At 42.7% G+C, this 12,617-nt stretch overlaps 1 protein-coding gene across 2 annotated transcripts; it reads right to left on the bottom strand.

The window, feature by feature from the left end:
- Positions 1–236: 236 nt before the first annotated feature.
- Positions 237–12,470, bottom strand: ferry3 (FERRY endosomal RAB5 effector complex subunit 3). 2 transcript variants are annotated; one of them, XM_085461160.1, is made up of 14 exons: positions 12,392–12,470; positions 11,831–12,019; positions 11,476–11,621; positions 8,668–8,879; positions 8,225–8,324; positions 7,938–8,062; positions 6,932–7,038; positions 6,658–6,855; positions 6,264–6,392; positions 5,679–5,747; positions 5,385–5,587; positions 2,658–2,715; positions 2,389–2,456; positions 237–1,373 (listed from the first exon to the last, which is right to left on the bottom strand). In XM_085461160.1, the coding sequence occupies exons 1-14, from the start codon at positions 12,468–12,470 to the stop codon at positions 1,281–1,283; spliced, it is 1,776 nt and encodes a 591-aa protein (XP_085317286.1). In that variant the 3' UTR covers positions 237–1,280. The 2 variants fall into 2 exon arrangements, with proteins under 2 accessions (XP_085317286.1, XP_085317287.1); XM_085461161.1 differs by having other exon boundaries at positions 8,668–8,849; positions 12,392–12,449.
- Positions 12,471–12,617: the final 147 nt, after the last annotated feature.

Below are 12,617 nucleotides of genomic sequence, written 5' to 3'. Positions count from 1 at the left end.
TCTGTCTGAAATGGCTCGTAGGCCAACCATTAGACGTGAAGGAATGTAATTCCAATGAATGACATGGATTATTAACTTTAGGGAGATTAGGTCCCCGTGGATAACCAATCAAGAGTAAATACAGCCTGGAGACGAACTCACTAGAAGTGCATCAGTTCTGGCAGACGGGTGGGGGCACAGAAAAACTAATCCTCCAGTGCTGAAGTCTGTCAGAGGCTTATGAGGAATACACCACATCAGTGTAGAGTGTTACTTTATTAAAACATAAAAAAATGTACACAGATAAAGTAAATATACAGAGTGCACATCTAAGTGTTTAACATAAAATACAACCGAGCTGTACTTTCAGTGCCGTTTCCCTCACTTAGAATAGATTGAGATGAATTTCAATAGGCAAAACGTTTCCTCCGATAAGCAAAGCGTTCAAGTACAGTTACTCTTTTTCACATTTTTGTCTTTAGGAACAGTGCCATCTACTGTTACGCAGGTGAGGGGGGAGGGGGACCGTACACATTCACACTCCCACAGAGAGTTAGCGGCAGTCGCCTCAACTGTCTGCAATGCAGTACAAAAATCACAAGCACACCGCTCATATGAGCAGCAATGCAATTTGTCACTAGGACTAAAAGAGCCAAGTCCATGTCACTGAAGCCACAGCACCACGACATCATGCTGCTAAATCTCACTCGATGGCTGAACTGTAAGATCGTCTGTCACCACAAGAAATTCTTTAAGAATTAAATATGACAACAGCAAAACTAGCATTCAAGTTTGAGCCCAGATTGGTGATTTTTTCCTGCAATAATCAACATACTGTAAAAAGAAAAAAGTAAAGATATGACAACATGAAGAGTCACAAGTTTTTTACCGTTCAGCCCACTTTACACATTTGGTTGTCTCGTTTTTACCGACTTCAAGCAGCTGAATGTGAACAAAGTTGCAGCTTTAAAGGAAAGTGTCTGCAGTGCTGGCAGCTAATGTAATAAAACGCTGTCACCAGAACCACACCCTGGAGACTAAATGATAACTGCAGCAGCTGTTTTAGCGTGCCAGTGAATCCAGTCCTCTTCCAGTCAGAGTGAGTAGCTTTGGAAGGTGCAATAATAGGATAGGTCATCAATTCTTTTGCACTGAATGCCACCATAACTTAATTGTTTTTAAACAAATGGAAGTTATCTATGTCACAAAGTTTCTATATTCATCCTAGTTTAATAAAAACAACACAAAAACCCAAGACTTTACTTGTCTTCATTTGCCCGAATGACCTGAGGTGCAACCAATCAGTGCTTGGAGGTGAGAGTAAGGGTGGAGGAGACGCGGAAGATCTGCGGCAGCATGTTGCTCAACTGGTAGAACATTTCCTCTGAGATAGTCTGTCAGTACAAAGAGACACACAGAGGGGTGACCAGGGTTAGTGGGCGGTTTGCACGGAAACATCTTCTCTCCCCGTGCTGTGATAATGGAAAGATGCTGTTTAAAGTCCTCAAAAAACAAAAGTACAGCTGAACTCTTGGCGTCCAGTCAAGTATTAACAGCCTCTGTGGCGTCCTGAAATGAAGTGAGCTCAGCAGCTGTGACTGGAACAGGGGACACACTCTAAGCACTGCCACCCGTCAAGTAAGAATGTTAAGTAATCCTAAAGCAGAAGCAGTCCCGCAAACACACGGCTTATATTTAGACACAGTATTTCTTTGAGTCGCAGACAACAATGTCGTTTCAGAAGCTGCTATTTTGAATGGTGTCTGAGCATGTAGCTGACAGGAAGCCGGTACAGTCAGAGTCCTTTGATGCCACTCGTTTTATCATCTTATCCTGTCAGCGGGAGCTCATTCTATAGGATCCACCGCCTTCCTGACAAACCGCAAAAACTCTGCACGTATAGCTTCGCAAATAGTAACGGCCGTGATTCATCCTGCACGGCAAGCTTAAATCAAAATATAACAGAAAACCTCGCTTCAAAGTTAACCCCGAATCTTTTTCCCTTTCCTTTATAACAAATTAACATAAGACCTGGATTTCCAACAAAGTGAAAGTGATTACACCTCAGTGTTGGCAAGCTGCACACTAATCCCATTGCTTATCACACATTTATGTGATTGAGTCTCTGAGCTTTCTTTTATCACAGCAGTGCAAATATGGAGCTAAAATATCCTAAAGCTCTGTAATCTATGATTTATGGCACGCTTTTCAAGCAGTCAACTCTTCGTAGTGTGCACTCGGAGACATGCACTGCAAGGCCAGGTGTGCCTTTTGTTACATTATGTACGTGCGAGGCCTTAAGTATACAATTCTTTAAAAGAAGCATGAAGCATTGCCGGAAGGCAGTCACTCAGAGAACAGCAGTGTATCCACAGGTACACGTTTTGAAGCCTGAATAACTGATCTCACCTTTGGCACTAGAAACTGGACTGTGCGTGATACACCGCCATCCCACGAGGCCATTTCCATCATAAAACCTGCAAAGAAAATTTAGCATGAATATCACCATTCATTCTTACATTGCTGCATGCAATGTTAAGTGCAATTATTGTGTATTAATACATAATAAAGTAACACAGTATTAAGGATTCTGTATATTTATGTTTGACAGACGGTTGAACAAACAAGAAAAAACCCACCAAATGACCAACAACAGCTATGCATAACATCCATGTTACCTTTGACACATTTGAATACGAGCTCCGCCCTTTTAAGACACCACGGTATGGTCATCTCCTGCAATGAACAGAGAAGGAAGGTTGGTGTGAAATGAGACACACGGCGGTGAACTCAGACTGACGTACGACTTCATTTCAAAGACTTCATGTAGCACCACCATCACCTGCAGCGTACGAGCTCCACAGACCAAACAGGAAAAATAATGTGATCAGTTTTTGTAATGTGAAACAATGTTTCAAAAGACTTTTTGGCATCTTCTTTCATTTCTTTCAAATTTGTAACATTTTTAACGTTCTCGTATTACTTATATCTGTGCTACAGTTCAAACATGATAAGAGAAAGAAAAGCAAACGAGTTGGTGGTGAATGATGTTACGGGTTAAAGTCACAGAACATTAGTACACAGATACTGTTTCTACAATATTACTCCACACAGAGCTGAATGCCGTCCTACACACTACAGAGCAGAGAGAACCTGTTATATGATGCGTCTTTGTGTCAAATCCAAAGCTTCTTATTAGGCAACTATGTCTAAACTGATGTTGTCAAAATGTTCTTTGTGCTAAATCAAACACTTCTATTTCCTTTCAGCTTTGAGTGTACTCCGCTGCAGTTTGTGCACAGTGATCTCATCTTGCAAACTACCTGTTCTCACTGCAAGGAGTGTAACAGAGAGTCTTTGCCACAACGCACACTCTTGTTTACTTGTACGTTTTGTATTTGGATAAGCTGCACAGGCTTTAGTGAGGGATTTCTGAATATTCATTCAGCTTTTTGGTAGGACTGAAGCGTAAACAGGAGCACTGAAGGCGACTGTGGCGTTTGCCAAACAGTTTGAGGCAAGAACAAAAGTGTTTCTTACAGCCAGGAAAATGAACACAGCAGTCGTGAAACAGTCAACGTCTGCAAAGTGGCTCCAAATGAACCCAGTTTTCAGTTTTATCTACACAAACCTTTAACCATATATTATAGTGACACTGAGCATTTATTATGTGAACCTCTTTCCTCAAACTTCAAAGGAAAAAGAAAAACCAAAATAAGAACAAGAGCAACAGCCGTGCTGGATTTGGACTGTGGTCTGTAGTTCATGTAGACAAACTAAACCAGTTGTTGTAACACTACAATAGACTTGTACAAACAGGCAAACATCTGTGCTCAAAAGGGAAATGCCTGAAAAAGAAGCTGGCAGATGGAAAGTTTTGAAATGAGAAGCCTTCAATCAAGTATCCTCTGCTTCTCGAGGCTTCCAGAGCTCCAAAACTTTAGTTTTATGAATCTAAAGACTGTTGATTAGGCAGCAGAAGAAAAATTAGGCATCTATAAAGAGGCTTGTTGAACTGATTATGTTATTATTGGTAACATTACTCAGTTAAATAACCAACAAAGGACATCTAATGTGATTAAAAACAAAGAAACAAATGTAACAGACTAAATACAAGAAGTTTCACAGGAAAATACTAGAAGTGTCCGCTCGCTTCACGTCGAGGCTTTTTCTGTTATTGACCCAAACATGTGAGCACTGACTGTCGCTGTGCGTATGTGCTCTGTACGATCGGTGACCCAAATAAAGTTGTAGTCTGAATCTACAGTTCGTGTCCAACGAGTCAGACGTTACCGTACAGGAATAAGCACAAGCTTAAAGTCAGTCTGGGTGCTGACAGTCGGGAAAGTTGCACAGCCATCAGGTTTTGGGGTTTGACGCAAGTGCAAGACCACAGACGAACCTCACAGTTTGTGACGTACCCTGTTACAACATCACTGAGTAACAATGCACTCATAGCAGTTTTTCTGGGAACCGATCCTGATTACTCAAAACCCCTTTTGCTTCCCCCCCACCTGTATCAAATAGCTGACAGTAGAGCTTCAAACAGGTAACACAAGAAAAGAAAGAAGGCAATAAAGCACGAATCCAAGACCAGAGTCATCGAATAACGAACGTTTCAGCCCCAGCCGGCTGAACTCAAACGCCTCCCATCAACATCGGCCGCTTTGAAAACGTTTCTCAGCACCATTAATCACTAAAGTTTCAATTCTCTACTTTTTAATACAACTGAATCATTAACGTTCAATCACAGGTATGACAGTTTGAAGAGTTTATTACAGTCTAATGATACAAGTACAAATACTCAGGTTGATCTAACAGGAATACTCCAAATGAGACTTTTTTTCTACTTGCCCAAACTAAACCATCAAGAAGAAAGAAGAAGAAAGTGTACTTTATTGGTCCCCGTGGGGAAAATCCCTCTCTGCATTTAACCCATTCACTCAGTGAAGCAGTGGGCAGCCATTGGGCGCCCGGGGAGCAGTGTGTAGGGACGGTACCTTGCTCAGGGGTACCTCAGGGTAGCTGTTCAGGGGAATCGAACCCCCGACCTTCCAATCATGGGGCCACCACTCTACCTACTGAGCTATCCCTGCCCTCAAACATCAAACATCCACGGCAACCCTGAAACGTCTAATAACCCAACAATGGATCTGTCCGGCTCAACCATTTACCCGTACTGTACTTCCTGATCCTTTCTCTATTTGGAGAAATCTGATCAGTTTGTGTACTCGTGCAGTTTATGGGGAAAAAGCAGATTCTGTGAAGGCACAATACCTGGACGTCTGCTGGTCCAATAAACTTGCAGTCATTTGCTCCACTAAGATTATTATATTACAATATGCAGTTTACAAGCGTTTATTCTTGCAGCTGCACTCATGCAAGCATTGAGAGCGTCTTCTTACCTCGGACATGTCGTGGACGAGCAGCAGAGGGATGGTAACGGTGGTGATGTCGTGAGTGCAGCACACCTTGAGGATGTTTCTCAAGCCCATGATGGCTGGGTCCCGGGCAGTGATGTTCCCTGATCGGACGTTGTCATCCACACACAGATGGAAGACGGCGTGGACCTCCGACAGGTTGGAGTGCCGCGTGATATAGAACTCACCTTTAGGAAGAGATGTCGCCGACAGAGTTAAAATATAAAATGATGCTCTAGAAATAATCTGCTGGATAATCACAAACTGTTTTCTTAATACCTGGTAAGATATTCGAGGGATTTCTTTCAACATTTTTGCTCTTATCATCACCGCCGTTCTTTTGAGTCTCTGTAAGGATACAGGATTGCAGAATAAAGCACAAATCAGCAGGAACAATGCTCATCACACTATGTCAAAGGGACAAAAAGTGTTAGCAGTGGATCTGTGACAGGCTTGGAAGCCAGTGGGCCTGTATGTGTACACCTCTACTCAGTAAATCACTTATGCTGTGATAAAATCAACATCTTCTATTTCCTGACAGCTTAATCCCGCTCTCATACTGCTAGCATAACACTGAAATGTCCCAGCTCCACGAGGAGCCTGTCAGTGTGAGCTTCGTGTAAAAGCCAGACTCGTACAGGCAAGTATACGCATTTACTTGCCTCCTATAACTTTTATTTTATTGTTTGTTTGAGAAAGGCTTGAATTTTACTCATATGTTATATTATGGTATTAAAACAGGAGATAAACATCTTGTTTTCCTGAAGAATGGCTGAAACTATAAAAAAACCAACCATAGCATCAAGAATAATCAAATTTATTCCCCAAGATTTCGGGACCTCCAGGCTGAGCGAAATGTCTCACCAGGCTGGTCTTTGTGCTTGCTGCTCCGCTGGGCTCTGGCGTACAGCACCACCTGCTGCACCTCCTCCAGCTGCTCTTCTAGGCAGGGGAAGTGGAAGTCTGTGCACTCCTTTGCCACAGTTGCAAAGTCTGTGGGTTGACATAGAGCAGGCCCCAGATGAACTCAAACACAGTGGAACCAAATGACTGCTTAGCCTCAAGTTCAAACTTAAAGTTAAATGAAACCCACAGTAAGTGAATAAAACACTTAAAGTTTGGCTTCTCCCAGTAAAAGAAAAGAGAAGGTAAACAGAAACAAAATATCCACGTTACAGCCAAAAACCACTCTTTGCAGGTAAAAGCAGGAATCAACATACATATATGTAGCTACATTATACACCGCGTGCTCCCTGACCTCTCTTGATGCCACTGTAGGAGTTGACCCTGTTATCGACCAGGAGCACCAGACCGCACAGTGAGAAGGAGTACAGCGAAAGAGCCGTCTGCAGCCGCCGCAGCTTGGCGCCGCTGCTGCCGTGTCGTCTGTGTTTGCAGAAATCCAGCACATCTGCTCGGACCAGTCGCAGGTTGTGCATCGTCTTTAGCTGCGCTCCTGCAAATTTTTATTGTGTTAACTGTAACAGCGATCCCTGATCTGCGCACAAATACTGGGGAAGCATGTGAAGTACCTAAGTGTATGGTGAAACTCTCCTCCAGCTGCGGCTGTTCCTCGAACATCCTGGCACCCAAATCTGCGGCTTCTGACAGCTGGCTGGGCTGCACCTTAATCTCCTCGCTGGAAAATTGAGAGGGACGAGAAACCAACCCTTAGCACGTCTGCGGATTCAAGGAAATCATTTTATGGAACCGACGGTTATAAAAAGCTTGAGCTTTAGTTGCAGCTGAGGTTTAGTGGGCGAGTGGGCGTGGGTTATACAGGTTAGTAAAGTGAAGAGTTTGATCCCAGGATCTGCTAAAAAAGTTACTTCTGCCGTGGCAGGTAAACGCACACCTTAGCCTTGTTTATCAAGTTTAAGAAATATATTCTAGAAACAGACCCACGAGTGACACGTGCATTGCATTAACTATTCTCACCAGTGTCCGGTGTAAAATTTCATAAACCAGCATTAAACCCAGGAAATCAGCCTGTTTAACCAGTGTTATTATCACAGCACATATCAGATAATGATGCTGCACTCACTGCAGGGTTTCTCCTTTAAAGGAAAGAGTAAGACTCAGCAGCTGACTCTGGTGTTTATCATCTCGAATCGACTGTTTTTGGTAAATGGCCTGTATTTGTATAGCGCTTTACTAAGGACCTCAAAGCGCTTTACACATCCAGTCATCCACACATTCACACACTGGTGATGGCAGCTACGTTGTAGCCACAGCCACCCTGGGGCGCACTGACAGAGGCGAGGCTGCCGGACACTGGCGCCACCGGGCCCTCTGACCACCACCAGTAGGCAACGGGTGAAGTGTCTTGCCCAAGGACCCTTCCGATTACAAGGCAAACCCCCAACTCTTGAGCCACGATTTTGTTGTACCTCGAAATCCATGAGAGTATTGTCACACACCTGAAAAGGCTAGCTCGGGTAAATGCGAGCAGAAAGTGAGGTTTCATATATCAAAGAACAAACACAAAGACAGGCTGCACTGCACTGTGCACACACAGATACACAGAGAAGAACTCACTTTATTTTGCTGCTGTTGTTGGATTTCTGCAGGTCCTGGTGCAGTTTGACCACCCAGTCTTGGTATTCATGCTTCTGAATGCCCGTCACTTGTTTAAGCTCGCTTGCCCACTTGTTTTCGAGTACCTGTTCATCGATGACAATGTCAAACATTCAGGGCTTTAAACAAAAAGCTTACTTGAAAAACAAACCACCTGTATCTCCTGAAATGTCACAGGTGAAATCATCTTTTTTTAACCAACACTTCTATTAACACTGAGACAAACTTCCTTTCAAGCTTCCTTTCACCTGTTGTGCATCAAAGTGTTGAGAAGCTACTGCGTTCACATCCTGGTCACTCAGTGTGTTTCCCAGCTCATGCATGACTTTGTCCATTTCTGCCGCTTGCCTACAAAACAGGAAAGCATTTATTGATTTTTAACAGATTGTTGGGAAAGTACATAAACATTCATAAAACATGATAAAAATTATCTCTGTGGTAGGAAACAGATATTAAATCATCTTAAGTGTGGTTGCTTAAAGGGAAAAAAAGATCTGACCTAATTTTAGTCCATGGAAGAAATTTGAGATGATGATCTATTTGATAATAGTTGTGTAAGAGGGGAGGGCTGAGAACTAACATTGGCCAACAAACTAAAGGCAAAACTGTTGGCAATAAATATTTAGAAATAAGACAGAAAAACATGTTCAGGAAATCCAAAGATCCCAATCAAATGCTGCCTAACACCAACCTCTCCTGAAGCTTCTTAATCTCCATGTCTCTCTCACTGATGAGCTCAGAGATGCTAACAAAGTAGTTGTGCTCCAGGTTGAGCAGCGTATCTGAGGCGGGGGAGTGGATCAGTTCATGGTACACATTGGCAAAGTCCTCATCCCAGCTGGGCTCTTCAGGCCGCGCATGTTCCAGCGTCGTCTGCAACAGTGACGGCAGGAAGCAAAACATCTTCTTGTGAAACGACAGTTGTAAGCAGTTAAAGAAGGGTGGAGGTACAGTGCTTAACCATGATCAGACTGTGAACAAGAACAGTAAGCAAGCAGCTTATTTTCAGCACAAGTAGCCAAACAAAGAAGGCAAAATACAGAGTCGCAGTTTCTGTGTTATGACCTGCAAAACATACGAGGCCAGTTGACCCAGTAAATGCAAAATAACAGCACTCTTCAGTGTGAACACCCCTCATTTACACAGGCTCGAGAATGTTTAGGCAACAAACTCCATGCAAGCGGGACTGCAGGCAAACTGCTAAATGTGCGAGTGCAGCGGGAGCTGATCTCAGCGGCCTTCCTTAAACATGAAGCGAGGCATTTGGGTTTAAAGAAATGTCTCAGTGAACACACCATACACGATTTCATTAGGAAACCACAAAGTCTGCTTCTCACAATTGTGTTTGTTTGTATTTATCCACAGCACAAAAGTAATGACTCAATTCTCGGGCATGTGAATATATCCCATCTCTGGTGGGAAATGCATCAAAGTAACCAAGTAAAATGCTTGCGAGAGACATTAAACACAGCGTGAGGGCTCATGTAATGAGATTTTTTTTGTTTGTTTGTTTGGGGGTTTTTCTTCGAGGGGTCCAGAACTCATGAATAATCAATTACTGCTCCAGTTCTGTTTAAATGACTTTAATGATCCATGACCGCTCCAAAGTTAGTGAGAGTGTTCAAGGACGCTGCTGTGCTGCTGCAGAAACATGGAGCTGTATTTATCAGGGTCTGTTAGGCAGCCAGCGCATGAAATGTATTTTTGGAATACCTGCCAAGCTTAAAAAGCACCGTCCATAATATTAACAGATATTTTTAACAGAAACATTTGTCCACACAGTTTTACAAATTTCTGTATTGAATCTAATCTGTTTCCTGTGTCACTGAATGAGACAGTCGCAGCACGATTCTTTATTCTAACGGCCACATGGCATTTTGAAGTTACAGTTTAAACACACAGTGTTATATAACAATAGCGACGCTTATGGAAGATGTTTTCTGTAACTAAGGCTACGTTCACTCTGCAGGTCTCAATGCTCAACTCCAATTTTCTGATCAAATCAGATTTTTTTTGTCTGCTTGTTCACACGACAAATAAAATGCGACAGCAAACGCTCTCCAGTGTGAACGCTCAAAGCGGCCGCGTGCGCAAAAGAAGATGTCACACACGACGCGCTCTGTTTAGACCCAGAGCAACAGCATTGTTTGACTGATGGCCTTAATATAAAGACTTGTTTCGTACTCTACGTTTCCCACTTTTGCTTTAAGTTATAAAGTTATTTTGTTATTTACATTTGGCCTAATAATGATCCTGATTGCTGTGTTAGAGGAGCGCTGCTTCTAGCTGCAGATTTCTGTCAGACTCTGCAGATTATACAGAACAAATAAAATGTTCACGTTGTCTTCCCAACAGTTTCACTGACATCTACACCGGATGGCCAGGAAGCGTTCGCGATGTCTTCTCCGGCGCTGATAATGGCGTCTGTCTTGTGTCAGTGACGTAAAAGACGGATTTAATGCGACATGACCATCAAACAGCAGTCGCTTTCTGAAACATCAGATATGTATCGGATTCAGGACCACATACCAAAGTGACCCAGATCGGCTTTGAAAATATCGGATTTGTGCCGTTCACACTGTCACACCATGATCGGACAGATGGTCGCAGAGGGTCAGAAAAGTCGGATTTGATGCGCTTTCGCCTGCAGTGTGAACGTAGCCTTAGTTATGGTTAGTTATAGTTAGGCACCAAACAAGACTTTACTTTAAGACAAATGATTTGTAACTGTTAATAAAATATCGTGTGTGAAGTTAAATGTTTTTCATTAAAATTATACATCCTTCAGCCTAAAATAGATAACATTAGAAACAGAAACTTGCTGTAAGGTTGTACAAACAACTAAGGCAGTAAAACTTATAATCCAGCCTCAGCCTCCTAGAAGAGCCACCTATGGTTTATATTTGAAAGGTGATTTTCAGAAAGGTTGACCTCTGAACTATCCATAACATTCATATTTAAAAGAATTAATCAAGGAAGTTACATCTAAGAATCTATGATTCTTACTGATGCCAATCAGAGAAAGGCAAAAACTTTAAGACACTCCCACTCTCCATCCAAAGGGATCTTTCAGAAATTTCTGGAGAACCGATTAGTCAGTAAGAGGTGATCGTGTACCTGCTGATCTCTAATCTATAGCATAACCTGCTCCAGAGCATGTTAGGTTTTCAAGCGTTGCCCCACTGGTAAGAAGTGAACCACCTCCTTAATTCTGAAAACTCAGGGTTCACCGTTAAGGTGCATGGATACAGCGAATTTCTGCTGTGTGGTACCAGGCGTCTGGACAGGTCACCAGTTCATCACAGGGTGGACGCACAGAGACAGACACCCACTCCACACTCACATTCACACCTACTTTTCCTGACGTGCACGTCTTTGGACTTTGGGCCCCAAGCAAACACACAGAAAGGCCCCAGGTGGCTGATGGATTCGAACCCAGGCCCTAGTTCACACAGTGCTGTGTTTAACACGATAAAAGCACAATGAAATGCGTTATTACCTCCACGTAAGACCTGGTCCATGCACTGGTGAGCTTGTTTACATCTACGTCTCCTGTCGTGAGTCTTTGCAGTGCCAGCTCTGCCTCTCTGTCATAATCCAGAATCGTCTCCTTCTCAACGAAACTGGAAAGTGAGTTTTTCAGTTCTAGAGCAACAAAGGACACAAAGTAGATATTTAAAAAAAGAAAGTCTTTCAGGTCTGTGCAAGCAAAGTGGAAAGTGCAACTCTGTAGCTTTGTACAAGAAATGTAACAAGCTCCTGTAATCGAATGCTTTAGTGCAGCTTCTAGCTGTCTTATGTTACAGTTAGGGCCGTGGTTATACTCAGGGAAGGGGAAAGAATAACAATCTCACCACTTTCTAAGTAGCAGGGTATTTTGTGCAGCAGCATCAGGCGTCCGTGAAGGTCACTGATGTTCTCCTGCACAGGAAGCTGCAGGGGCACTTTAAGGACACAGTTGTGTTTACCTGCCCTGAACTCGAACACAAACTCCTTCTCAGTATTGCTGCTTGCCTTGGCTTTGTTCTTCTTCATGGTCACAGCTGAAAAAACAAAACAAGATAGCAGAAAACCATGAATGAATTCAAGCCTCCGGTGCTGCGCCACTTTTACACTGTCGCATCAAATCTGTGACACAACCGATGTTTGCACACAAAAACACGGTATTCACGAGCTACAACAAAGGCCGTAAATATTTGTAACTTAATCCCTGCTAAATAGCTGCTCAGTTTGTTAACGTGAATCTCAACGTTGGCTAGCAGTGCGGCTAACAACTTAAAGTACCACATATCTAACAATAAATAAATAAATAAACAGAATAAAAATAACAAAACACAAATCTGACAAGACGGCCACAGTATTATTTTTTCAATATCATGTGATGAACATAAAACCTTTCTAAAACTCAAAATTACCTGCGTCTGGATGAATGTAATAACGGTATTTCCTGTAGCCTTCCTGTTTATCGTTGAGCTCGCAGTCAGCTGACTGCATGTGACAGCAGAAGCAGATTCGCGGCGCAGAAGCTCGGGGGTTATTTTTATAATTTTTTATATTTCAACTCTGGGTCACCACTGATAACACATTTGTATGCAGCTCTGATAAAATTTTATTTTTGTATATTTTTTAGTGTTGGACTTT

Source organism: Copadichromis virginalis, linkage group LG7, assembly GCF_057382275.1.
Source record: "Copadichromis virginalis isolate Kocher_CV1m ecotype Utaka linkage group LG7, C_Virginalis_male_GT1.1, whole genome shotgun sequence".
NCBI classification, from domain to species: Eukaryota; Metazoa; Chordata; class Actinopteri; order Cichliformes; family Cichlidae; genus Copadichromis; species Copadichromis virginalis.
The sequence above is the reverse complement of the archived record's forward strand: the minus strand, read 5'-3'. Positions and strand labels throughout refer to the sequence as shown.